Raw genomic sequence first — 27533 nt, forward strand, 5'->3', positions numbered from 1 at the left:
CCGTCTCGCAGCTCCGCGAGAGGACGCGCTCCACCCACCGCACGCTGTCTACGTTATGTGATGCCCTGCTGCCCTTTCTCCCGTTTAGCCACGCCACCCTTCCTAACCCCGTCGCCGACCACCCGCGCTCTCCCCCATGCATAGCTCGGCTTGTGGGTGTAAAAATAACAGGAGGAAGGGTGGGGTGGGGTGGGGGCTTGCGTCGTCAGTGTAGCTGGAATTAGCAATGGTGGAGAGCTGGAGCTGGCGCTAAGGGGCATGGGCTAAAGCAGGGCTAAGGTTGTGGCCACGGCAGACTAGCAAGTGCACCAGGATAGCAGGAGGCTGACAGGACGTCTAATAAGGCTGAGTGGAAGTGAGGTTTCGTTTGGCTGGGTTAGCCCCCCCCCCCACCCCACACCCCCCACCCCCGCACGCTAACCTCCCCGAGCTAAGGTTTTAAGGGGAGGGAGGGGAGCTGCAAAGTGGATTTGTATCTGTTGGGGGTGATTAAATGTACTTCTTGGAGTTTCTTACGTTCCGGTGGGACAAAGACCGCAAATACTCTATGCCATGGGCAACGTGGCCATGTGTAAGGTGTGCGGGTCACAGAAGGGCCTGAGGACTGCCGGAGTTCAGTCCGATTTGGATCAGGACGCTCTGCCCGACTACTATTGCGCCGAGCATTTTCCACAGCAACCCCCGCTGATGCTGGTAAGACCCCCAACACAGCCCCGTAGAGACGAGACGTCAGCATGTGGTACCGACAGGTGTCTGTGAAGTTGCCCTACTGTTCCAGGGTGGTTTGGAGCTTCTGGTGACTGTAGGAGACCTAAGAAGATGACAGATATAAACCGTCTTCTGTTTGTTTTGAGTCGATTCATGGTACTAACTGTCTTGTTTTCAAGCACTTTGCAACTTTATTTGGAAAAGTGCTCTACAAATGATCTATTATTGTTGTTATTATTAGCATTATCATCATTATCATTATAGTCCAGGAGAATTTGAAGTACTAGGAAGAAAAAAAACTCTGATGTTTCTTGCAGGATTTACAATTTGTGTGATTTTTTTCCCAACGTGGAAATAGACGTTCTTCTGCCCTCAGATGAAACATGTCATGTCTGTGCCGCTGTAGACTTTTCAGCTCTGAAGGCGTCAGAACTGGTGCACTGATTTATGCACTGAAAGTTATTGGCAGTTTGTAGAGGCAAAGACGGAAGGGAAAGTGTGTGAGTGTGTGTATGTGTATTGGGGAGGCTAGGACTCTGGTCCCTCTTGTCTGCCTTTGCAGATCACTGTGACATTTTTTGTTCTGTGGTACCTACCCAGCCCGCTGAGCATGACTGGAAATGCTGTGTAATGAACTGAGCAAGCGCAGCAGTGCTGCAACACAAGTGGGAATGCTGCAACAACAACAAAAATCTGCAAGACAATACCTTTGCAGAACTGCATTACAGCTTGTTTTGAAAGGAATGTTGTTACTGAACCAACCAACCAGCCAGCCAGCCATTTTTTTATTATTATTATTAATGCAACACAAATGCTTTGGATGCAATTGCCACCCAGTTTGGAATCCATGATTCTGCATCAGAATGCATGTCCGATACGACCGACTCATTCCCAGATGAACAAACTGCCTCGGGGACGTCAAGCCCTTTCCACAAACCTGCAGAAAAACGTTTTAAATTATATAAATACATGCTGCGAAGACACACACACACACACACACACATGCACACACAACGTCACCTGAGAAGTGTGTGTGTGCATTTGTGTGCGATTCTGAACTGACTACTACGTGCTACCAATGAACTCAGTATGCAGAGTCCACTACATGCTGCCTTTCCTAGTAGTGTGCAGTATGAGACTGTTTAGCCACTTTAACTTGCAGTATGCTAGGCCAGGCATGGGCGGTTTTTGGGTTTGGCAAACCGCCGCTGTGTAAATGTGGGTTCACGTGATTTTCCTAAGGATGAACGTTTACCTGAGAGATGGGTAAGGCCTGTCTGACGCCTGGAAGGAACCAGATTCTGGCTGCGACATACTATATCCAGTGTACACTTTAATGGCGCGAGAGACTTCACATCCCTTCCCCACTTGTTTAGATTGTGGTTAGACCCTGCTGATTATTAATGCCACGCGTGATGTTTCAACAGAACAACGCTGAATACCTAATTAAACCGTTTCCACGACACTGCCCCCAGCCCCGAGCCTGTCTTGGGATTATTGTGCCACCGCCACAGAGACAAGACTCACGAACTAAACTGGTGGGGCGGGTGCCTCTTACCAAAGGTCCATTAAAAGGTAAGGCGGTCGAGGGGGGTTTGATGACCTGTGAAGGGTACCTCCTCCTACCAGTCTCTGGAGCAGCATCAGCATCCACTGATACTTCCGTTGGTCCTGGGTTGGCTGCCTCCGTTTGGGTGACATTTCTGCGGGGCATTGTCCTGCCCTTTCACCACAGGACACTGCCCTGACCAAATCATGCCCATCACTTGAGAGAGCACTGGGTCAGGTTTCTTTGCAAAGGTCTGGGCTTATGGTTGCGTGAAGTTGGCACATGTTTTGTCCCCCGTCCCACAGCAGTGCAACACAATGACAATATCCAAAACCTACAAAAACACATATAACCAACATATCAAAAGTAAACAAACAAACAAAGAAATAAATCCACTGTCCAGGAGAACGAACGCCAGCCAGGATGACTTGTCAGAACCGCCGGTCTGCATGGGCTAGCGGTTAGCTTAGCCTGCCCCGCTTCCGCGTCCTGTCAGGCCGTCCTCGGTGTTTCCTCTTGGGGCACAGCTCCAGGCAGGGCCGTGGTCCCTGGGCCCACTGGAGGCAGCAGACCAGGCTCCCCCAGCCGATCCAACGCCAGCTCTCCCGAGGAATGGGATGTAAGGGCGAAAGAGGAGCATCGGCCCAGTAACGGCACTCGTTTCCTCTGGCGTGTGAAAGCAAGTAACTATGACATCTCCATGTGATGTTATGGTGATATGATATCTCCATATGAAAGAGATCATATGGAGATATGATATCTCCATATGATCTCCTTTATATGGAGATATGCTCTCCTTCATATGGAGATGTGATATCTCCATATGATCTCCTTCATATGGAGATATGCTCTCCTTCATATGGACATATGATATCTCCATATGATCTCCTTCATATGGAGATATGATCCCCTTCATATGGAGATATGATATCTCCATATGGAGATATGATCCCCTTCCTATGGAGATATGATATCTCCATATGATCTCCTTCATATGGAGATATGCTCTCCTTCATATGGAGATATGATATCTCCATATGATCTCCTTTATATGGAGATATGATCTCTTTCATATGGAGATATGATCTACACACCAGGCTGACTGGCTTCCTCTGCAAATGTCGCCACGCTTCCCCGTAACAAAGCCGGGTAGTAGACAGATGCTATACATTCGTTACGGATAGGCTGTAGTTTAGTCACACAATTGTGAATTGTTCTCCTTACAAAAGATTAAATTAGGGAAAAAAATGCTATAAGTGGTACATTTGAGACAAACCACTGTGAGGAAAACCATCTGTGTGTGTGTGTGTGTGTGTTGGCGTGATTATTTTGTCCAACATTGTTGCTGGTGAGGTAGGCTTGAGATGGTCATCAATCTTGGGATTTTCCCCTCTGCCTCCTCTTTTCACACGTGCTTCACCCTCTGACCCTTGACCTGCTATTGCTGCACTTTGCGTGTGGCTGTTCTTCATGAAATTGGCGTTCGATATCCAATATACGACTGATTACCGTTCGAAAAGAGCGTGCGACTGTGAGTTTACCCGAAGAGGTGTTTGTGCCATTCATCCGTTATTTAAGCTGATTTGCTCATAGGTGTCTCACATGTGTCGCATGCATCTCATTTGAATGTATGTGTGAATGTGACTGTGGGTCCAGCAGTGCACTTTCAAAGCAATTTTTTTTTTCTAACCCTTTCTTACCCGTTTCCTCCTCTGCTCCTTCTTGAGTGTGTGGTTTGTCGCCTTTACACATCCATCCAGAAGATTTACGACCAGGACAAATCGAGATCATGAATTCTTTATTTGTTCTCTCTCAGTGTTTTTATTGCAGCTGCACGTTTGTTTTTAGTGTCAAAACAAAGCTTTTATGCATCTATACGGAGCCTAATCTCGACCAGTCACACTCCGGGGGTGATCGAGTAAAAGCTAATTTGTCACCAGGGATGGCTCTGATTGGCCAGGGACAGCCCAGGGCCGGGGTTTGGCGTTGGTCCATGCAGGTCAGCTGGTGCGGATGAGATACTGGGGGTTTGTCAGGTGTGCAAAGAAAAACGAGTCACGTTGAAGGTAGGTTTTGTGAATATATTAAGCTGCGGCTCCAATTATGTCATCTGGAGGATAATGAATGATAATAACCTGTATTTGAACTGTGTTAGGGGCCGTACAATCTTATCGAATGTGTGCATCCCTAGTTTGCGTTGTTGTTGTTTCATTTAATGACATGGGTAAAAGAGATTTTGAGTAAAGCGTGTGTGTCTGGCTGTGTGTGCTGTTAATGCCCACATGGGGTTGCAAGGGCCTGATGGTTTCATTGATTGCACACCTCATAAATGCATGATGCAATCGTCATATGTGGATTTGGGTCTCTGCACGGGGGCAGCCCATTGCATGCAGGATGACCCAAGGGACTTGTGGTCCTGAGAAATATTTGCACACAGCCATCCGTGCAGAGCCAGCACCGGCGGCTGAGATTTTGTAGCTAGCTGCTAAGAATAATTCCTGGTACACAGCGGTGATATCTTGTCACTGTCTGACATATGTATATTGTGTTGTATATATAATGTCAATTGACCAGGGGACCATAATCCCTTTTCTGTGTGTGTGTGTGTGTGTGTGTGTGTGTGTGTGTGTGTGTGTGTGTGTGTGTGGTCTTCTAGTAACAACAGCATACAGGGTGTGAATTGTGAAAGTGTGTGTAACGTTGGGCATTTCCATTCCATTGCCTACCAACAAGGGGATCGCAGGTTCGAATCCGCGTGTTACCTCCGCCTTGGTCGGGCGTCCCTACAGACACAATTGGCCGTGTCTGCGGGTGGGAAGCCGGATGTGGGTGTGTGTCCTGGTTGCTGCACTAGCGCCTGGTCGGAGAGGGGGGGGTAGCGTGACCCTCCCACGCGCTACGTCCCCCCCTGGTGAAACTCCTCACTGCCAGGTGAAAAGAAGCGGCTGGTGACGCCACATGTATGGGAGGAGGCGTGTGGTAGTCTGCAGCCCTCCCCGGATGGGCAGAGGGGGTGGAGCGGCGACTGTGACAGCTCGGAAGGGTGGGGTAATTGGCCGGGTACAATTGGGGGGGAAAAGAGGGAAAAGGGAATGCGTAACATTTGCAAGACCAAGAATTTGTGTTTATTTGTTTTGTTTATTTGGAAATTCTTCTCTGCGTTTAAGCCGCCCTAGCTGTGTAGCTAGGGGCTGTGGGCAATGCTAATCTTGTGTAAAATGGTTGTGGCTTCTGCAGCGCTCTGCCCAATGACAGGCTAACACGCACACACACGCACACGCACACGCACTAACACACGCACACACACAGGTGAAATGACTCTAGTTAAACTGTATTCAATAGGAAACCGCGTCTTGTTCCCCCCACATGGCAAACGGAGAAGTAGAGAAATAGAAAGGCGACAAAGTTCAAATCGAAGCAATACTTTGTATGGCGTCCATGTCTCTCTTCACGCTGCCCCCTCTTCCGTCTGAGAGAGCCCTGTTGTCATGGTTACCTCCAGAGAGAGGGCAACGCTTGTCTCCACGGTAACCGGGAGGGGCGGGGACGGTGCCGGCCTCGCTCGGCATTGGTCAGTCGTTCGGCTGGATTTGCATTATTGATGAAGCTCCCCTTGCGCTCCACCGACGAAGACGGCGGCTGGCTAAATGAATGTTTGATGTAACGTGTCGGCGGAGGAGTGTGTTTCTTCATGCTTGGCAGGTCGGGTTAAGTCTCGCAGTAATGGCTTTATGGATTCCGAGGCACAAGCCTGTCAGTCAAACACGCCGTTGACGTCGCAGAATGGTGCCGCATTACGGCAGCGTAGCTGAGCTTTACATCACAGAGGGTGGCTGGTGTCCTTTCAGCAGATTGTTGGTCGACGTTTCAGAGGTTATTTATGAAAAGTAATCTAAAAAAAAGATGTTCTTTATTAGTGTAAACTACTAATAAGAGACGTTAGCCCCCTAGCTAACGGGTCTGACCCTTTAGCCGAGCGGTTAGCGACGTCGCCTTGTGGTGCAGTACACTCGTATCGAATCCCGCACCGGGCAAGAAAATAACCGGTTACATTGGTGGCAGCGGTGGGATCCGGAAGTGTGCAGATCCTCAGAGGTCTCTTCGGAGCGCGGGAAGAACAAAGCGCGAGGGCGCGCTTCCGGGAGAGGGTGACGACTGTAAACTACTAATAAGACACGTTAGCCCCTAGCTAACGGGTCTGACCCCTTTAGCCGAGCGGTTAGTGATGTCGCCTTGTGCTGCAGTACACCTCGTATCGCATCCCGCACCGGGCAAGAAAATAACCGATTACATGAGTATAGAGAACAAGGCTGGGCGATATAGACAAAATCCAGGTAACACTTTAGCATGGGGAACGTAGTCACCATTAATTAGGTGCTTATTAGCATGCAAATTAGCAACATATTGGCCCTTAATTGGTCATTATTACGTACTCATTAATGCCTTATTCTGCATGGCCTTATTGTACAACCAGTAAGCCATTAACTATGAGTTTTCCCTCTATAACCTCAGAGTTATTGCTTATTAGTAGTACCATCTCAATATGCTTTGCTTAGTATGGCCTTTATAAGGTGGTAGTACCACAAGAAGAGTTATTCTCCCTTACTAACACTTAATGAATATGGTCTGTTCTTACATAACAACACACAAAACTACAAGTGTTCATAGTGTTAAATTACTCTAATTACTCCCATACTAAAGTGACATCTTGATCATTACTAATTCACTAGTAATTAAGTTTTTTTATGTTCCCCATACTAAAGTGTTACCAAAATCCAATATCAGATATGTTTGGACCAAATACCTTGATATCGATACTGTGACGATATTGTGGGGATGACTGTTGGTGCTCTCACAAAACATTGGAAGAATCAGATTTGGCCCTGTGATGGCCTGGCGGCCCATCCGGGGGTGTCTCCCCGCCTGCCGCCCAGTGACTGCTGGGATAGGCCCCAGCATCCCCGCGACCCTGAGAGCAGGAGAAGCGGTTTGGATAATGGATGGATGGATGGACAATCAGATTTTTGACAACTAATCATCAGTAATGCCTGCCTATATAATAACTAAGTGGGTAAAGGCAGATAATAGAGCAGTCTGGTAAGTTCAGAAAATTACATCACTTTATTGTAATGCAGCCTTTAAAACCAGTAAAAGACAACATTTATGCCATGTCACAATAATTCAATATCCAAAATCCCGGACGATATCTAGTATCATATCACAGTATCGATGTAATGTCGGTTCTGGGTTCGAGCCCCGGGGTAGTGTGTGTGTGTGTGTGTGTGTGGGGGGGGGCCCTGTGATGGCCTGTAGGCCTGTCCAGGGTGTCTCCCTGCCTGCCGCCTAATGACTGCTGGGGTAGGCCCCAGCATCCCCGTGACCCTGAGAGCAGGATAAGCAGTTCGGATAATGGATGGGTGGATATAATGTCGGTATATGGCCCGGCCTTACTAGAGAAGAAAAAGAAACGACCTTCGTGTTTCCCCTCCCTTCTCTGCTGGCAATATCAGGATTTTCTGCAAATTCCCTTTAAAGTGTCTATTAGAAAATTGTTCCGCCGTCCGCAGCATCCTTTTGTCCACCCAGTGAGGTCAAACCATTTACCCAAAGACACTCGGCAACAAACCTCTTTCTTGATTTGGTCCAGGGATTCAGAAAAAATATGCCGCAGGAAGTTGCAAGGCGCAATTCTCTTAAATCTTAAGCGCCTTCCAGTCATGGCGACCTAAGCATTTCACGAGGACGATAAGGCCACGTCTCGAATAAGGTGACTCCACAGCTCCAGACCACCAGGAACTTGATGATATCAGAAGTTTATGTCTGCCGTTGTTGAAGCCCCTTTGTGTAGTGTCACAAGCAAACACTGCAGAGCCTGTCCCTGACCCCTAGTGACCTTGTCCAGCATGAGCTGACCGCACCGTCTGATACACCCACCCAGACGTTACTCAGCTTCAATGGCAGCTGGTGTATGACATGGATATGAAAGATGGTGCGGAGCAGCCGTCCCTCACGGATCAGGAAACCGTGGCGCCATCCCTTGGGGTCTGATCCCGGGTTCGGCCTTGGCGTATCAGCATTAACGAGCGTTGCTCCAGCACTCGGCAGTTTGGCTTGCAGACTTGCAGGAGTTTGAGAGGAAGGTCAGCCGTAACGCTGAAAGTTTCCCAGCGCTGCAGACTACCGAGCTCTGTGGCGGAGTGATGCAGTGCAGTCCTCTGCAGCACGCAGACGCCCGCCAACGGTGGGCCACATCACAGACACATCAGACCACCGAGAGCAGACATTTGCGAGAGCTCTGCTCACCAAAACACGCAGCGCTTTGTCGCCCACGACGACATTTCCAGCCGGCCTTTCGTTAGAATGAGGGAACAGCGGCGCTGCATGGGGGATCTTTGCCGTGGGTGTTTACGGTGTGGGATACTGTGACCAGGCACAGTCTGAAAAAAGCGGTGAGCGACGGGCTTTGGTAAAGAAGGGGACAGGAAGTGCCTCGGTGAGCTCTCGGGGCGGAGAGCTCCTTTGGGCCTTCACCGTAACCGAATCAGACTCTGTCCCCTCAGATTAAACTCTGTCACACGTGGGAGGCGGGCTAGTTAAAACCACGCAGGCCTGTCTTCCCAGCAAACCGTGATCTTGATAGCCTTTAAAGACGACGCTTCAGTCTCCTCTCGCACGGACTCGTTTAAACTGGGAGAATGTTTTGGGTTTTTTTGCAAAGCGGCAGGCGAGAGCGAGCTGCATTTCAAGCTGTGTGTGTGTGTGTGTGTGTGTGTGTGTGTGTGTGTGTGTGTGTGTGTTGGCCAGGTGATGTTTCCAGGGAAGGTAGCTAGAGGAAAATGCTGAATCATTCCACCTCCTCACAGTCTTGGTTGCTTTCCAGCGTCAGCCTGCTCAGTATCTGTGCTTGCTCAGAGGATTTGTCCCTAAAGCAGAGGACACACACTTTGCCAACCCTGCTGGGGAAGATAAAAGCACCCCGGTGTCTTTGTGTGTTGTGATATAGTGGGGTACTTACACCTACGGCACAGATCCTTGTCAGGGCCCTGACATTGTACATGGGTTTGATATGCAGGTTGTGTCTCGGTATTGATCCTTGCCCATCTTTTCTCGGTACTGACCCTCGGTATTGATCTTTGATTGGTCTCGATGGCGACTGATCTTAACGGAGCGCACTGCAATAATGTATCCATTATGCAAGCCGGCCACACCACCAAAGAGTCATGCCGCTAACTCCTCTATGGCTATTCTGGAGCCTCTTATCTCACAAAGCTTAATGTCCTTTCTGTACTTTGGAAAAGTGTACATTTTTCAGCTAATTTTGCTTGACGTTATCACTCTGCTTAGTTTAGATTAATAAAAGTTGTAGTGTTTAAGATTTTAATAACGTCTATGTGTCTCTCCTAGTCGGACAGCAACACCAGTTTCCTGCGAGCAGCGAGGGCAGGGAACATCGACAAGGTCCTGGAATATCTGAAAGGAGGGGTGGACATCAGCACCTGCAACCAGGTAAGATGATGGATACATTAACATTTCTATCACACACACACACACACACACACACACACACACACACACACACACACACACACACACACACACACACACACACACACACACACACACACACTTTTGTGTGTGTGTGTGTGTCAGTATTGAATGTATAACTCGTGAAAGAGCCTCGTAGCTCCTTTTCTACCCCCTCAACAGGGCTGCACAGATTACGAGATTAACACAATCCCCTGCATTATCACAGTTTGTTTATGTCAGTCATGCCTTGGATTTGGACAGCAGTAAAGGAAAGCGTGATTTAAACACATGCAAAAAAGGACGCAGTTGTCGTGTTGCCCAATGATGGTCTTGTAAAGCCGTAATGTACAGTGGGGAGGACAATACAGACACGCTTATGCTGTATTATTCAGAATGCTGCTGCTGTACGATTTGTAGAGATGACTTTAAGGTTTCTGAGAGTACTGTCTGCACTCAAATGAGCTTGCTGTAGGCAATGTCTTCATGAATGTACTTTTTCCTGTTTAAACAGCAACATCAGCGTCAGTTGAGGTTAACTTGATGACATTGCGGGATATTTGTTTGTCCTCAAAACATGGCAGAAAGAACATTTGTAATCTTCTTGTAACTTTTCTTGGACCTCTGTGACATTTTTAGGCAAGGTCAAAGTACTACTACTACTACTACTGCTACTACCTTTGGCTGCTCCCATTACTCTGTCACGCCAGCCACCCGCATGTCCTCCCTCACCACATCCATAAACCTCCTCTTTGGCCTTCCTCTTCTCCTCTTCCCTGGCAGCTCCATATTCAGCATCCTTCTCCCAGTATACCCAGCATCTCTCCTCCACACATGTCCAAACCATCTCAATCTTGCCTCTCTTGCTTTGTCTCTGAACTGTCCAACCTGAGCTGTTCCTCTAATATACTCGTTCCTAATCCTGTCCTTCTTCATCACTCCTAACGAAAATCGTAACATCTTCATCTCCGCCACCTCCAGCTCCACCTCCTGTCTTCTCATCAGCGCCACTTTCTCGCAACCATATAACATAGCTGGTCTCACAACCATCTTGTAAACCTTCCCTTTAACTCTTGTTGGTACCCTTCTGTCACATATCACTCCTGACACTCTTCTCCACCCACTCCACCCTGCCTGCACTCTCTTCTTCACCTCTCTTCTGCACTCCCCGTTACTTGAACAGCTGACCCCAAGTATACTGCTCAAAAAAATAAAGGGAACACCTAAAAAACACAATATAGACCTCGATGAATGAAATATTTCAGCTGAAAATCTTTATTTATTAGACAGAGGAATGTGTTTAGAGCAAAATAACCTAAGAATGATCAATGGAAATCAAAATCATTAGCCCATTAAGGTCTGGATTCAGAATCATACTCAAAATCAAAGTGGAAAATGAGAACATAGGCTGATCCAACTTCTGTGGAAATTCTTCAAGACGATTCAAAATGAGGCTCAGTAGTGTGTGTGGCCTCCACGTGCCTGTATGCACTCCCTACAACGTCTGGGCATGCTCCTGATGAGACGACGGATGGTCTCCTGAGGGATCTCCTCCCAGACCTGGATCAGGGCATCGGTCAACTCCTGGACAGTCTGTGGTGCGACATCGCGTTGGCGGATGGTACGAGACATGATGTCCCAGAGGTGCTCGATTGGATTCAGGTCTGGGGAACGTGCAGGCCAGTCCATAGCATCAATGCCCTCGACATACAGGAACTGCTGACACACTCTGGCCACATGAGGACGAGCATTGTCATGCATGAGCAGGAACCCAGGGCCCACTGCACCAGCATATGGTCTGACAATGGGTCTGAGGATCTCATCCCGGTACCTAATGGCAGTCATGGTACCTCTGGCTAGCACGTAGAGGTCTGTGCGGCCCTCCAAGGATATGCCTCCCCAGACCATCACTGACCCACCGCCAAACCGGTCATGCTGGAGGATGTTGCAGGCAGCAGAACGTTCTCCACAGCGTCTCCCGACTCTCTCACGTCTGTCACATGTGTTCAGTGTGAACCTGCTCTCATCTGTGAAGAGCACAGGGCGCCAATGGCGAATCTGCCAACCAAGATGTTCTCTGGCAAAGGTCAATCGGGCTGCACGGTGTTGGGCTGTGAGCACAGGCCCCAATTGTGGACATCGGGCCCTCATACCATCCTCATGCATTCTGTTTCTCACTGTTTGAGCAGAAACCTGCACATTAGTGGCCTGTTGAAGGTCGTTTTGTAGGGCTCCGGCAGTGCTCCTCCTGTTCCTCCTTGCACAAAGGACCAGATAGCGGTCCTGCTGCGGGGTTGTTGTCCTCCTGCGGCCCCCTCCACGTCTCCTGGTGTACTGGCCTGTCTCCTGGTACCTCCTCCATGCTCTGGACACTGTGCTGGGAGACACATCAAATCTTCTTGCCACAGCACGCATTGATGTGCCATCCTGGATGAGCTGCACTACCTGAGCAACTTCTGTAGGTTGCAGATACCGCCTCATGCCACCTCTAGTGGTGAGGGCACTAGCAAAATGAAAAACTAACCAAAGATCGGCCAGAAAAGATGAGGACAGGCAAATGGTCTGTGGCCACCACCTGCAAATCCATTCCTTTTATAGGGGTTGTCTTGCAAATTGTCTAATTTAAACCTGGTGGAAATTAGACAATTTACCAACAGGTGAAATTGAGTCACAAATCAGTGTTGCTTCCTAACTGGACAGGTTGATATCTCAAAAGTGTGATTGACTTGGAGCTACATCGCATTGCTTATGTGTTCCCTTTATTTTTTTGAGCAGTGTATTTAAACTCATACGCCTTTGTCACCTCTACTCCTTGCATCCTCACCATTCCACTGTCCTCCCTCTCATTCACACATATGTATTCTGTCTTGCTCCTACTGACTTTAATTCCTCTTCTCTCCAGTGCATACCCCCACCTCCCCAGGCTCTCCTCAACCTGCACCCTACTCTCGCTACAGATCACAGTGTCATCTGCAAACATCATAGTCCACGGAGACTCCTGCCTGATCTCGTCTGTCAACCTGTCCATCACCACTGCAAACAAGAAAGGGCTCAGAGCCGATCCTTGATGTAATCCCACCTCCACCTTGAACCCATCTGTCATTCCTACTGCACATCTCACCACTGTCACCCTGCCCTCATACATATCCTGCACCACTCCTACATACTTCTCTGCCGCTCCAGGCTTCCTCATACAATACCACACCTCCTTTCTCGGCACCCTGTCGTATGCTTTCTCTAAATCCATGAAAACACAATGTACCTCCTTCTGACCTTCTCTATACTTCTCCATCAACGTTCTCAAAGCAAATGTTGCATCTGTAGCACTCTTTTGTGGCATGAAACCTTCCTGCTGCTTGCTAATCGTCACCTCTCCTGTTAACTTAGCTTCCACTACTCTTTCCCATATCTTCATGCTGTGGCCGATCAACTTTACCTCTGCAGTTACTGGAGCTTTGCACATCACCCTTATTGTTGAAAATTGGTACCAGTACCATCCTACAGACCACCATTAAATGCTGCCTAGCTATGTTCTCCCCTGTCACCACCTTGCAGTCTCCAATCCCTTCAGATCTACATCTACGACTACATCTTATGCAGGAGGCGCGATCTTAGAAACAGTCTAAGTCTAATATCATGCCTTCTGCATAAGATGTAGTCCACCATTGTTCACTTTCCTCCACTTTTACACGTCACCCTGTGTTCCTCCCTCTTCTTCAAATATGTATTCACCACAGCTATTTCCATCCTTTTCTCAAAATCCACTGCCATCTGTCCTTCCACATTTCTCTCCTTGACACCATACCTACCCATCACCTCATCACCTCTATTTCCTTCACCAACATGCCCAATTGAAGTCCGCTCCAATCACCAATCTCTCTTCCTTGGGTACAGCCTCCACCACTTCATCCAACTCACTCAAGAATTCTTCTTTCTCTTCCATCTCACACCCAACTTGCACTGATAACCTTCATCATCACACCTTGGATTTCCAGCTTCATACTCATCACTCTGTCTGACACTGTTCACCTCCAACACACTCTTGACATACTCTTCCTTCAGAATTACTCCTACCCCATTTCTCCTCCCATCCACACCATTGTAGAAGAGTTTGAATCCATCTCTGATGCTCCTGGCCTTAGTCCCCTTCCACCTGGTCTCTTGCACACACAGTATACCTACCTTCCTTCTCTCCATCATATCAGCCAGCTCTCTCCCTTTACCAGTCATAGTGCCAACATTCACAGTTCTGATTCTCACCTCCACACTCCTACCCTTCCTCCTCTCCCGCTATCTCTGGACATGCCTTCCCCTCTCTTTCTCCTTCTCCCAACAATAGTATAGTTTCACCGGCACCTTACTAGCCAAGAGTACCGATGGTGGTCGTTGGTAACCTGGGCCTCGACCGATCTGGTATCGAAATCTGATTTATGAACGACATATTTGATTTGGCAAAGGTTTTATGCCGGATGCCCTCTCTGACGTAACCCTCCCCATTTATCCAGGCTTGGAACCGGCACTAAGAATGCTCTGGCTTGTGCATCCTCAGTGGCTGGGTTATTTGCTGGCAAGGTCAAAGAATGGTTAAAAAAAGGGAAGGAGAAAAATACGTATTTTTTATGTATTTGGATCAATCCTGGGGGTTTTGAGGCCTGGGATAATAGGTGAATTTTGTTAACTACCTGGCAGAATAGAAACCTGGCAGCACTGGTGGTATCTGAGGACCTGATGGAGGACTACTTTATCAGACATTTTTCTTCCCCCTGTTAGCCAGGGAAAACAGCCCTATATGTCACTCCTGCCCCAGCGATCCCTGTATGGCTGTCTGGTTAGATATCAGTTTGTCTTTAGTGACAAGGTGACCTTAGTGTTTTTACCTCTGTTTCTGCCCATTGGGAATAAAACCTGCTACCAAACACTCATCAGATACATTCACAACAGACATTACTTTTTGGCACACCATTAATTTCCATGATGTATTTTTTCGTGTATGGGGAAAAGCTGAAGTTTTTTCAACCCCAAAACAATATGAACTGTTTTAGTGAACTGTTCTTGTGAAACAAACTCAAGTTCATTATGTGAATTATGACTTATAAGAATTTTTAGAATTAAGAAGTAGTTACAGCTGGGTAGTATAAAACCATGCTGTTTATCTCCATTTTGTCATGACACATTTTTTCCATTCTTAGCACAAATTACAGTGTTCACCTGGGTAAATGGATGTTTACTTTGGGTTGTGCACCAGCACTGTTTTGAACAACTTTGAGTTGCATGTGTGTGTGTGTGTGTGTGTGTGTGTGTGTGTGTGTGTGTGTGTGTGTGTGTGTGTGTGTGTGTGTGTGTGTATGTGTGTTCTCCTGGATCGCCACCTTGTCGTGATGGAGAAGCTTGCATGTACTAATGATCCCAAGAGCTATGCCATCCGTAGCTTGGTTCCTGGCAGGGTCACCCAAGATTGATAGGTCAAGGGGGAGGTTCCAGATGAAGCACGATCCATCAAAGGCGGAACTGGTGGAATATGTCTCTAGCTCACAACGGCAGTGAAAGCAGATGAAGGCTGCAACAGAGGGTGGTCCCCAATCATCTTGGATCTCCATGCCATTGGACTCTGGTAACTCCCTGCCAAGGACCTTGTGTTGGCTGCAGGCGTATCAGCGTCTCCATGTAAAAACTGTCACACGCAGGCATCCTCCTGTAAGGGAAATACCCATAAATATCCTCGGTCAAAGCCTGTGGCGATCAGGAAGAGATGACGGGGGCAGGACAGTGAAGTCGGGCAGCCCCTATCCACAATCTGGCACACAGGCGGTAGTGGGTGAATGATCAGTTGCTAAGCCTTGGGACTGAGGCACAGGGGCTTCTCGGCTGCTGCACCCATGAATGAGCAGACCTATTTAGTATCCGCGCTGCTCACCCCAGTTGGGGAGGGGCTAGAAAAGGTGCCCTAATCATTACATTACATTACAGTCATTTAGCCGACGCTTTTATCCAAAGCGACTTACAATAAGTGCATTTAACATAGGAAATCAGGAGAACTACTAGTCATCAGAGGTCATAAGTGCATCTAAACAAGAGCAAAACCAGTGCTAAAGTAAAAGTGCAAGAAAGAGATTTTTTTTCTTTTAATAAGTGAATACAATAAGTGCTAAGTAACAGGGTAGTAGTGCTTAAAGAGGTGAGTTTTCAACCTGCGCCGAAAGATGGGCAGCGACTCGTCTGTCCTGACATCAGTGGGGAGTTCATTCCACCACTGTGGGGCCAGGACAGTTGGTCGTCCAGGATCACACCCAGATTCCTCACAGTCTGAGTTGGCATCACCACGGTGTTGTCAATGGTGATGGCCAGGTCTCGGTGCGGGCAACCTTTCCCCGGGAGGAACATCAGCTCTGTCTTGTCCAGATTGAGCTTCAGGTGGTGTGTCGCCATCCACTCATAGTCTGCCTCATACCTCCTGTCTGGACCACCACATCCAGAGGGATAACCACCATGTGGTCAGAAACAAAATACTCGTATGTTTTGGAGCCTGGAACATACAAACCCTCATAAACAATCAATCCAGCGATCAACCTGAACAGCGTACTCCCATCATGTCCTTGAGTGCTCTGAAAGGCGCCCACAAATAAAATGCATTATTATTATTATTATTATTATTATTATTATTATTATAATCGCCCTAGAGCTGAAGAGATTCCAGATTGATCTTGCCACACTCTGTGAAACTCGACTGGCCGACCAAGGGCAGCTGAAAGAGGAGAAGGGTGGTTACACTTTCTTCTGGAAAGGAAAAGGAGCTGATGAGCCAAGGATTCACAATGTGGACTTTGCCATCATAAACAGCCTCATTTGCCACCTTGCTTTGCTTCCTCTTGGTATCCGTGAACGCCTGATGATAATTCAACTGACGCTTGTCAATAACCCAAGTGTCACTGTCATCAGTGCATGTGCTCCAACACTTGACTCCCAAGATAAAGTAAAGGAGACCCTCTATGCTGACCTGGACAATGTTCTCACCAAAGGATAAGCTAATCCTGCTTGGAGATTTCAATGCAAGACTGCAACGAAATTACAACTTGTTGAGAGGCATAATTGGCAAGGAAGGAGTTGGAAACATGAACTCCAATGGCATCCTGCTGTCAACAACATGCTCAGAACACAGCCTAACCATCACCAACACACTCTTCTGCGAGAAGAACAAATTTAAAATAACCTGGAGGCACCCTCATTCTAACATTTGCACCTTATTGACCACATTATTGTCCACCAAAGAGACCGACTAGAGGTACTTAACGCCAGAGTGACAATCAGTGCAGATGACTTCTGGACTGACCACCACCTCATCCGCTCCACCCTTTCCATCCTTTCCACCCTTTCCACCCATCTTCACCGGAAAAGAAGGGTGCAGGAAAAGTAGAGCCGCCCAAAGCTCAACCTCAAACAACTGACTAATGCCTCCTCTCATCAACAGTTCCAGGCCATGCTCAGTACATCAATGCCCAAGCAGTATTCAGATAATCTTGAAAGCCACTGGGATATGCTCAGAACTGCAACCACCGGCACCTGTAAAACCACTCTTGGGCGTAAGATGAAGAACCACCAAGATTGGTTTGATGAGAATGACCTGGAAATCCAACGGTTAATCAACATCAAGAGGCAAGCCTTTACCATCTGGCAGAATGACATCAACTGTCCAAATAAATGAGCTGTCTATACAAGAGCAAAGTCAGCTGTCCAAAGCCGGGTCAGGGAGGTGAAGAACCAGTGATGGACAAAGAAGTCCCTTGAGAGTCAACGCCTAGCAGACTCTAGGGATACCAGAGGCTTCATCAACAATACTAAAGCAATATACGGTCCCAGCCACCGCCGTCTAACCCGCTTCACTCCAAAGATGGGCACACACTGCTAACTGACAATGAGTCAGTCAAAGAGAGGTGGAAAGGGCACTACCGTGACCTTTTAAACTGGGACTCTAGCCCTGAGAGGGACGCTGTCCAACAGCTCCTTCAGCAACCCAAAGATGAAGTCAATGCAGCACCACCTTGTCTAAGAGAAGTCCAGGATGCCATCAGGAAGATGAAAATCAACAAGGCTGCTGGTCCTGATGGAATACTGACAGAAATACCGAGGGCAGGTGAACCTGCACTCCTCAAACATATCGAGGAAATCCCTGAACAACTTAGGGATGCAGTCATTGTCTCTATCTTTAAGAAAGTGGACATTGCTGAGTGCAGAAACTACTGTGGCATTTCCCTGCTTTCCACCACAGCGAAAACTCTGGCTAGGGTCTTGGCCAAGTAGACCTCCCAATATCAGAGGAATTTCTGCTAGAACCCCAGAGCGGTTTTCGTCCTAACAGAGGCACCATGAACATGATTTTACCACTTGCCAACTCCAAGAAAAAGCCCAGGAAAAGAATCAGCCACTGTACATGGCCTTTATAGTAGACTTAAACAAAGTTTTTGATTCTGTACCCTCTGGCTAGTTCTCTCAAAAATAGGCTGCCCTGACAATTATATCAGAGTACTACGACTACTACATGACAATATGTCAGCTAGAGTACTCAGCAGTTATGGAGATGAGACAGAGTCCTTCAAGGTCCACACAGGAGTTAAACAAGGCTTTGTCATTCTCCAACCCTGTTCTCTATCTTCATTGCCACCATCCTCAACCTCAAGGATCCCAGTCTGCCCCAGGGAGTCAAAATCATGTGCAGAGCAGATGGGAATCTTCTGAATTCCGGACTAAAGGAAAATTCACAACATCCATCATAGAGCTGCAGTACAGCAATGACAACACCTTAGTGTCCCTTGTAGAAGAGGAACTACAGAGCATACTGGACGCCTTTGCAAAGGCATACAAGCAGCTTGGCCTGGCCATTAACATAAAAAAGATCCATATCCTCTACTAACTCCTACCCAACAGAAATATGCCTGCTCTGCCCCAATCCATCTCTGTAGACAATACCAGACTTGAAAACATGGCACAGTTTCCATATCTTGGCAGCCTTCTTTCCTCCAAAGCCGACATTGACATCGAAATACACCATTGTCTTAGTTATGCCAGCTGGGCCTTCTCAAGATTGGGAAAAAGGATTTTTTGAAAACTGCGGCCTTCAGGCCAGAACAAAAATTCTGGTATACAAAGTGGTAGTGCTGCCCACCCTACTGTATGGGTCATAAACTTGGACCACCTACAGCAGGCACCTGAAGGCACTCAAGGCATACCAACAGCGACGCCTCAGGAAGATCCTTAAGATCAGCTGGGAGGATATGTGCACCCAATTCAGCATCCTCGAGGAGGCCGACATGCCTACTATAACCACCACAATCGCAAAACATCAGCTGAGATGGACTGACCATATCTGACTCTTGCCTCCTGAAGCAAGTCCTTTACTCTCAGCTTGTGACAGGACGCCGTGCCCCAGGGGGATAAAAGAAGAGATATAAAGACAACATCAGGGCCTACATCAGAAGGTTTGGCATTGAACTTAACACCTGGAACAGGCAGCAAAAAACAGGGAGGCCTGGAGACTGGCTGTCCGTGAGGGTGCTGGGCACTACAACCATGACCTCCACTGTGCTGCTGAAAACAAGCACAGACTCAGCCCCAAAATATGCGACTCCAGGATCAGTCTCTATGCCCACCTGTAGACCCACAAGGATCTAGAAGGAGGACAATCATACTCGACCCCAAGTGACCGCCGATATAGTGTGTGTGTGTGTGTGTGTGTGTGTGTGTGTGTGTGTGTGTGTGTGTGTTCCTTACATATCAAGTCAGCTATGTTTTTTCCAGCTTTTTTGTTGAGATTTCTTTAATCTTGCTCATAAGGCATGTCATCGTTGCTAAGGAGCTAAATTTGATTAAGTATTAAATTTCTAACTTATAAGTAAGTGAGGTATAATATGCTCCTTAGCTAACTTGCAGTTGCAGTGTAAGCTGGCAGTTCAGGAGTTTAAGTGAAGCAAATAATACAGTTGTGTTATGTTGTAGAGGCTATGTTTATATTTGCCCTTCTATGCCATGCATATTGACACTGCTGCAAACTCAATTCAAAGGAACGTTAGTTTGACCAACACCAGCCACAACTATATTGCTGCAAAGAATCATGGTCCCTGTAGTTCACACATGTAAGGTCCAGTGACTAAACTGTTAAATGTTAAACTTGACTACCAACTAAAAATAGTCTCTTGGGCAGATGTATTAGTCTGGGGAAACGTTTGCTGTTTTGAAATGTGAAAGACATTGATCGCATTGAACAGAAAAGCATGGAGCCAGATGTCATGTTTGAGTGGCAGTTTGGCTACAAGACTCCAAATGAATATAAACATTTTCACGGCTAACACATTTAGCTGAAATGGTTTCCCCCGCCGCAACCCTGAGAGCAGGGTAAGCGGTTTGGATAAAGGATGGATGGATGGTTTCCCTTCTAGTTCACTTTCCATTCTTGAAACCGAACCATCCTCATGCAGAGGCAGATTATTGCTCGAGATTATTTGAGCTATAAACTTGTCTTGTCGCCACCTGGCTCCTGACAAATGTGCTAAATGACATGTATGTAACGTCTGTCGACAAAAGCCTTCCCCCGTGAAAAATGAATATGGAAATGGCTCTTGTATATAACTCTCAGTTCGTGGCACTTAGGGCCCTGACACGTGTCCGCTGGCCAATGTTGGGCTGTCAGTGAGGGTCTGTGACCCTAGTTTTTGCGGTGTGTCCTGCACCATTGGCACTAGTTGGACCCCTGTCGGCAGCTTTTCGACCAATTCAGCATGTTGACTCGGCGGAACCTGTCGGTGAGAGAGGAAGCAACAGTCGGCCTTCGTCGCCGCCAGTCGGTTTGGTGTGTCTGGGCCTTTAATTAGAGTCTTCCATGTTTCCCCCGCTGGTGAGATCAGCACACTTGTAGTTTACATTCTGCTCATGATGCAGCTGCTTGAAGCTCGATTTTTTTTTCTATTTGAAAGAGAGGAAAGAACACCAGTTTGTCACAGTCTACATAGGCTCAGGCGTCGACCATGGCCGGTGACACCAGGAAGGAATCAGTGAAAGCTGTTTCACCATTCTCTGTAAGCTCCCTCTCTCTTTACGTATCTCTCTTTCTGCATTTCTTTTCTCTCCGCCTCGCCGTTGATGTCGACCTTCCTGCAGTAGAGATGCCACTCGTAGTTATCGTGACCCTTTTTTAAACATGGGGTCATTATTCTGATCCTTACAATAACCAGTAACAACCAATAGTCAGAGGAGAAGTACCATGTTTTTTTTTTACAACCTGGGTCTTTCTTTCGTAGTTTCTGCCATCACACGTATCAGCTGTGATATCATTTTACTCACCGGCCTCATTGTGGTGATCCTAGATATGGGACCGCTGCTGGACACAGCGTCATTACAGTGGCATCGTTTGGTGCCGCTGAATACAAGCATCGGACAGGTTTCATCAAGTCCAGTTTAACCCAAATATCTAACCACATATTTGGAAATGAAAAAGAAAGTGAAAGTTATTATCGGGTAAAAGTTGTTATCGGGCGTCCAGGTGGCGTAGCGGTCTATTCCGTTGCCTACCAACATGGGGCTCACCAGTCCCTGCCGATACAATTGGCCATGTCTGTGGGTGGGAAGCCCGATGTGGGTGTGTGTCCTGGCCGCTGCACTAGCGCCTCCTCTGGTCAGTCGGGGCCCCTGGCTAGGGGGGGAGGGGGAACTGGAGGGAATAGCGTGATCCTCCCACGTGCTACATCCCCCCCTGGTGAAACTCCTCACTGTCAGGTGAAAAGAAGCTGTTGGCGAGTATGGGAGGTGGCATGTGGTAGTCTGCAGCCCCTCCCGGAGCGGCAGAGGGGGTGGAGCAGCGACCGGGACGGGTAGGAGGAGTGGGGTGATTGGCCAAGTACAATTGGGGAGAAAAATGGGGTAAAAAAAAAAAAATTATCTGAAATGGCCAATATGGTCAATCGCATTGCTGAGCTACTTCCGGGTTCAGCCTTCAGGAATGGGAAACCTATACTTACCGTAGGTCAGGGGTGGGCAGCATGATCCAAAAAGGGCCGGTGCGGGTGCAGGTCTTTGTTCCAAACAAACAGTTACACACCGATTCTATTAGTCAACCGACAGTCTTTGCTAGGGGACTTGATTTGTAAGTCAAGTCAAGTTTATTTGTATGGCACATTTAAAACAACCACAGTTGAACCAAAGTGCTGCACAAGCTTAGAATACAATATAAAATAAGAGATACATACGAATATAAAAACATATGTAGAAAAGGCATAATAGAATAAAGAAATTAAAATGTAAACAGCAAAACACAAGAGTAAAAGTGTATTTCCACAGTAAAATCACGGTGTCAAGCTCAACTTGAATTGAATGCCAGCGAGAAGAGGTAGGTCTTTAACCGAGATTTAAAAGTCCCTAGGGTCTGAGCAGGTCTGATGTGTGCTGGTAAGTTGTTCCAGAGATCAGGGGCCTGGATCTCGGAACATGGAAGAGCATCTGGTTTACTGGCCCGAGTGCTCTGACTGGTGTATGATGATGTATTAGCTCCGATAACTTGACTTGACTTGATTTGTAGACTCAGGCGTGTAACTGCTTGGTTGGAACAAAGACCCGCGCCCACACCGGCCCTTTCCGAATCATGTTTCCCATCCCTGCTCGATGGCAATAACCGTCCATAAACTACCCGGCCAGCACAATACAGATGACATAGATAATGGACAGTTATGTACGTATATAGTCTAGCTCAGTGGTTCTCAACCGGGGGTCCGCGGACCCCTAGTGGTCCGTGGTGTAATTGCAAGGGGTCCGTGAAAATAAAATATCTTTAAAAAAAAGATCCTATGACATTTATAGAAATAGGATTATTTTACTCAAATGTGACTGAGACCTTTATCTACCTAAACTATAAAGGGTAACAGGACTTTTTTCTCTAATTACATCTGTTTCACAAGTGTAATTTATTGTATTTTAATAAGAGATCTCGCTCCCGTTTGCATTGTTAAAAGTTACTGCATAAAAATGCTGTTGTTACATATATCTGAAAGTTACTGAATACATATTCTGTTTTGTTACATATATCTGAAAGTTACTGAATACATATTCTGTTTTGTTACATATATCTGAAAGTTACTGAATACATATTCTGTTTTGTTACATATATCTGAAAGTTACTGAATACATATTCTGTGTTGTTACATATATCTGAAAGTTACTGAATACATATTCTGTTTAGTTACATATATCTGAAAGTTACTGCATAAGAATTCTGTTTTGTTAACTATATCTAAGTTACAACTGAAAGCTCTTATTTTTGCCCCAGAGAGTGAATAAATGCTATAATGCAATTTAAAATGCAGTTTCTACTATTTCTATCAAATTGCAACCCCCCTCCCCCAAGATCAGGTGGAGGGGTCCTCAGGGTAGATCAAAAATACGCAGGGGGTCCAGGACCCCAAAAAGGCTGAGAACCACTGGTCTAGCTGATAGCATTAGGGTTTTCTTTTTTGAAAGGACAGATTCAAGGATCACATGCTGTGGCACCAGAAGATGCCTTTGCAAAGCTGCGTCCAGCAATGTGTCCAAGATCTCTACAATCAGTAAAAAGATATCATAACTGATGTGCAAGGTGGCAAAAACTACGGAAAAATAACCCAGGTTGTGGACAAAAAAAAATAAATCAGAATTTAACTTTAATATTACTTTAGTCGGTTATTATGAGGCTCTGAGTCATGACCCCATGTTTAAAGAAGGGTCACAGTAACCACGAGTGGCATGTCTACAGGCTGTGAGGAAGCAGAATCAACTTTCCAACCTCATGTCCTGTTCGAGTGTCCCTGAGCGCGAGGCTGAACTCTCCTAAGAGCTGTCTGTAAGTTGCTCTGGATAAGAGTGCAACTAAGTGACTACAATATTGCATGTTAAACCTCTGGACCGACCAACCAAGACTCCTACAGTGGTCTAATGCCCTGGGGTAACATTGGGCTACTTTCTGAATGGATAAGGTTAAGTTTTCTCCTAGCTTATATAAGACAATTAGGCACGTGATGGATCCTGGTCAGTGTAGTTCACAAACACACTTTTTACAGCAGAAGCAGAAGCAGGAAACGCTTTATATGTCGTTGCATTTCATGCATTTGCTCACATAAAATGAAAATGACATATCGTTTCCCCCAGTCCACACCGGTGTAACACAAAGACAAAAACACATGTCCAAAACCTACAAGAACACATATATCCAAACTAACACATATATCTTAACTAAAAAAAATAAATCACTGTCCAGTAGAATGAACGCCAGCCAGGATGACTGTCGGAACTGCATGGGCTAGCAGTTAGCTTAGCCTGCCCCGCTTCCGCGTCCTGTCAGACCGCCCTCGGTGTTTCCTCTTCGGGTGCAGCTCCGGTCAGGGCCGTGGTCCCTGGGCCCACAGGACACAGCAGACCAGGCTCCTGCAAATGTTAGCATTTTAGTGCAAATGCTGTGCACTAAAAATATTAAACCTCTCCACCAGACATTCAGGCCAACCAGGGTGGCCCTGATGGTTGTGCACAACATGACTTGGGTGGATGGGGAGCATATATTCACAGCAGCAGTTGGATTAAATTCAGCCATAATCACATTGTACCAGTGCTTTGCATACATGTTTTTCTAAGCTCTCAACATGTTTCATGTAGCAAGGAGCTAACTTGTTTCGTGCGCTATCAATTCATGTCAAAAATACTGTCAGACATTTGGGAGGTTTATCGTGGCTGACGGCAGCTTCTTTATATCGGGGACTGGGTTGTTGCCGTTCATTATCTAGTGTCCTTTAAGCCCATTAGCATTCCAGAATGGGGACAGTGTAAACTGATAGGGTGTAAACATTCCTGCCCTGGCAACAGACACACACAGCGACCAGCCTGGTAAACAAGTCACGTGGCCCGGGACTGTGTGGGCTCTTCAGGCTGCAGGACACATTACCTGTCATTAAGAGGTGCATGATCCAGACTGTGATCCATAACATGTTTTCAATATGCAATATGTCTCTCTGACTCTTGGTAATAACAACAACAACAACAATAATAATAATAATAATAATAATGATAATGATAAATAATAATACATTTAGTTTGTATAGTGCTTCTCATCTTCAGAGACAGATCTCGAAGTGCTTCATTGCAACTTCAGTGCAGCATTGTTCAGAATCAGGATCTGTTTACACATAGAGGGAGTTTGACTTTGCTGGTATCTCACAAAAAACACAGCATGAATTACAGGAGAGTAGAGGATCAAAGGTAAATAGGTGGAGGCAGCTAGTTTAGGTAAGGTACTGCCTTTTCTATACAGTGCAAAAATAAAATCTAGTCAGTTGAAAAAGTAAAAATATGTAAACAGTCTGTTCTCATCTTTCTCTCTTTTTTGCTGCTTCTTTACTCACCTCATCTTCGTATGTGCTAACACACACACACACACACACACACACACACACACACACACACACACACACACACACACACACACACACACACACACACACACACACGGTACTCATATGTGTGAGATAGACGGCCCTTGTGCTTTGGTCTGTGCTCACGGTCCATTCAGATTGTCAAATCCAGTGCTGCTCAGTTAGCATCCTGCAGCACACGCTCACTTACACTGATTCCTTATCTGCAGCCACATTTACTTGGCTCCTTCTCAGGCCCCCCCCCATCCCATCTCACACACACACACACTATGCATGCACGCACACACACACTCTGCACAAAGCATGCACACACACACTAAGCATGCACAAAGCATGCACGCACACACACACTCATGCACACAGCATGCATGCACGCACACACACACACACTCACACACACACATACAGCACGCATGCACGCACACACACACACACATGCACAAAGCATGCACACACACACACTCATGCATACAGCATGCACGCACGCGCACGCGCGCGCGCACACACACACACACACACACACACACACACACACACACACACACACACACACTCACCTCACCTTCCTGTACTGACCATATGGCCAGTTCCATTCACCCTTCCTCATACCAGAATGGTATAATCCTGATCCTCACCATGTGACCAAGACCTAGGCGAATGGAGGGCACTGTGTGTGTGTGTGTGTGTGTGTGTGTGTGTGTGTGTGTGTGTGTGTGTGTGTGTGTGTGTGTGTGTGTGTTGGTACATGGGAATAAAGGAGAAGAATTTGCCTACACTTCACATTGTGTGCTAATCAATTTCAAGTTTGGCGATCAGTTAAAGGTTTAAGTCAATTGTCGAGTAACAATACCACATATTTACCAGCTACAGCCACACAAATGCAGATTAGCTTGCATTCCTTCACTTAATATGATTAAGTAAACACTTTAAAGGGGTTTCTTTGCTGGTCAGATATATAAACCATTTTAAGACTAGAAGTAGAGATGGCCATTTATCAGTGCTTTTTGCATTTTATGTCTAAACAATGTGTTAATTAAAAATCAATAAAGTGATCAATACTGGATATAATCATTAGTTGCAGCCCTACATAGGTTCAGTAGGTCAAAAATCTAAATTTATTGTCCCCACCTATTCATTTGCAGAAGGCAGGCGTCTCAAGCAGAGATTTAATACTGTTCACTTGGAGTAAGAGACGTGTGGGGGAAACAGTTATCCAGCATGTGATTGGAGGGTAAATTTAATGTGCCGTGGCAACCAGACACATAGCACAGAGTCACATCTGAGCTGACTTAATATTTTACATAATGGGTCTCAGAGAATCTGGCCATAATAAAATGTGAAGGATGTCACCATGGAGAATCGAAACACAGTAATCCAAAATATCCGCAAAACATTGGATAGAAATAGCATACTCTGCTATGATGTAATGAAACAGAAATAATCCGTGCAAAGTGGTCTGGTGATTAAAAACTGCACAAAAAGTCAGATCAGAGACATGTTTGACACCTCTGTGGTGGCAGGAAGGAGTCGGCGCTGTGGGAAGACGACGTGGCAGTGGAAATAATTGCACTACACTGATACTCTCCAGAGGGCACGGTGGCACAGTGGTTGCCTCACAGCAGGAAGGTCCTGGGTTCGAGCCCCGGGGTAGTCCAACCTTGAGGGTCGTCCTGGGTCGGCCTCTGTGTGGAGTTTGCATGCTCTTCCTGTCCCGTGTCTGTGTGGGTTTCCTCCCACAGTCCAAAGACATGCAGGTCAGGTGAATCGGCAGTACTAAATTGTCCCTGTGTGTGTGTGTGTGTGTGTGTGTGTGTGTGTGTGTGTGTGTGTGTGTGGGTGGGCCGGCCCTGTGGTGGCCTGTCCAGGGTGTCTCCCGGCTTGCTGCCACCCAGTGACTGCTGGGATAGGCTCCAGCATCCCGTGACCCTGAGAGCAGGATAAGCGGTTTGGATAATGGATGGATGGAGATACTGTCCAGACTTACCACAGGATCCACAGGGTGCTGAAAACACCCCTGAGGCCAAAAGATGTAGGACTGCCAAAAGTTTGGGCAGTGGGCTCCATCTGGTCTGTGGTTCAAATTCATCTTGTAGTTCTTCCAGACGAGAGTGACTTACATGGCACGACGGTCTGCATCGTCTCCTCATTTCACCTGCAGACTTCCTGAACAGGGTAACCTAACATGTGCATGAGACACATGCCTTGTCTTCCTCGTCTCCGTCGTCTCTCTGCCCAAAATGAAAGCAGGAGCCAACCGTTGCACCTGAAATAAAACATGCCTTCACTTATCATCACACACTTTGCACAATTTAGGTTCACAT

General features: G+C 46.8%; 1 protein-coding gene across 1 annotated transcript in view; it reads left to right on the forward strand.

Moving 5' to 3' along the window:
- The first annotated feature begins 530 nt into the window (after positions 1-530).
- The window catches only part of ank2b (ankyrin 2b, neuronal), a 117325-nt gene continuing 90322 nt past the window's right edge, over positions 531-27533 (forward strand). Inside the window, exons 1-2 of the mRNA XM_056300764.1 lie at positions 531-693; positions 9662-9763. Coding sequence (XP_056156739.1) covers positions 553-693; positions 9662-9763 — 243 coding nt within the window. The 5' untranslated portion in view covers positions 531-552. The remainder of the gene's footprint in view (positions 694-9661; positions 9764-27533) is intronic.

The sequence above is a fragment of the Lampris incognitus genome, chromosome 20 (genome assembly GCF_029633865.1).
Source record: "Lampris incognitus isolate fLamInc1 chromosome 20, fLamInc1.hap2, whole genome shotgun sequence".
NCBI lineage: Eukaryota > Metazoa > Chordata > Actinopteri > Lampriformes > Lampridae > Lampris > Lampris incognitus.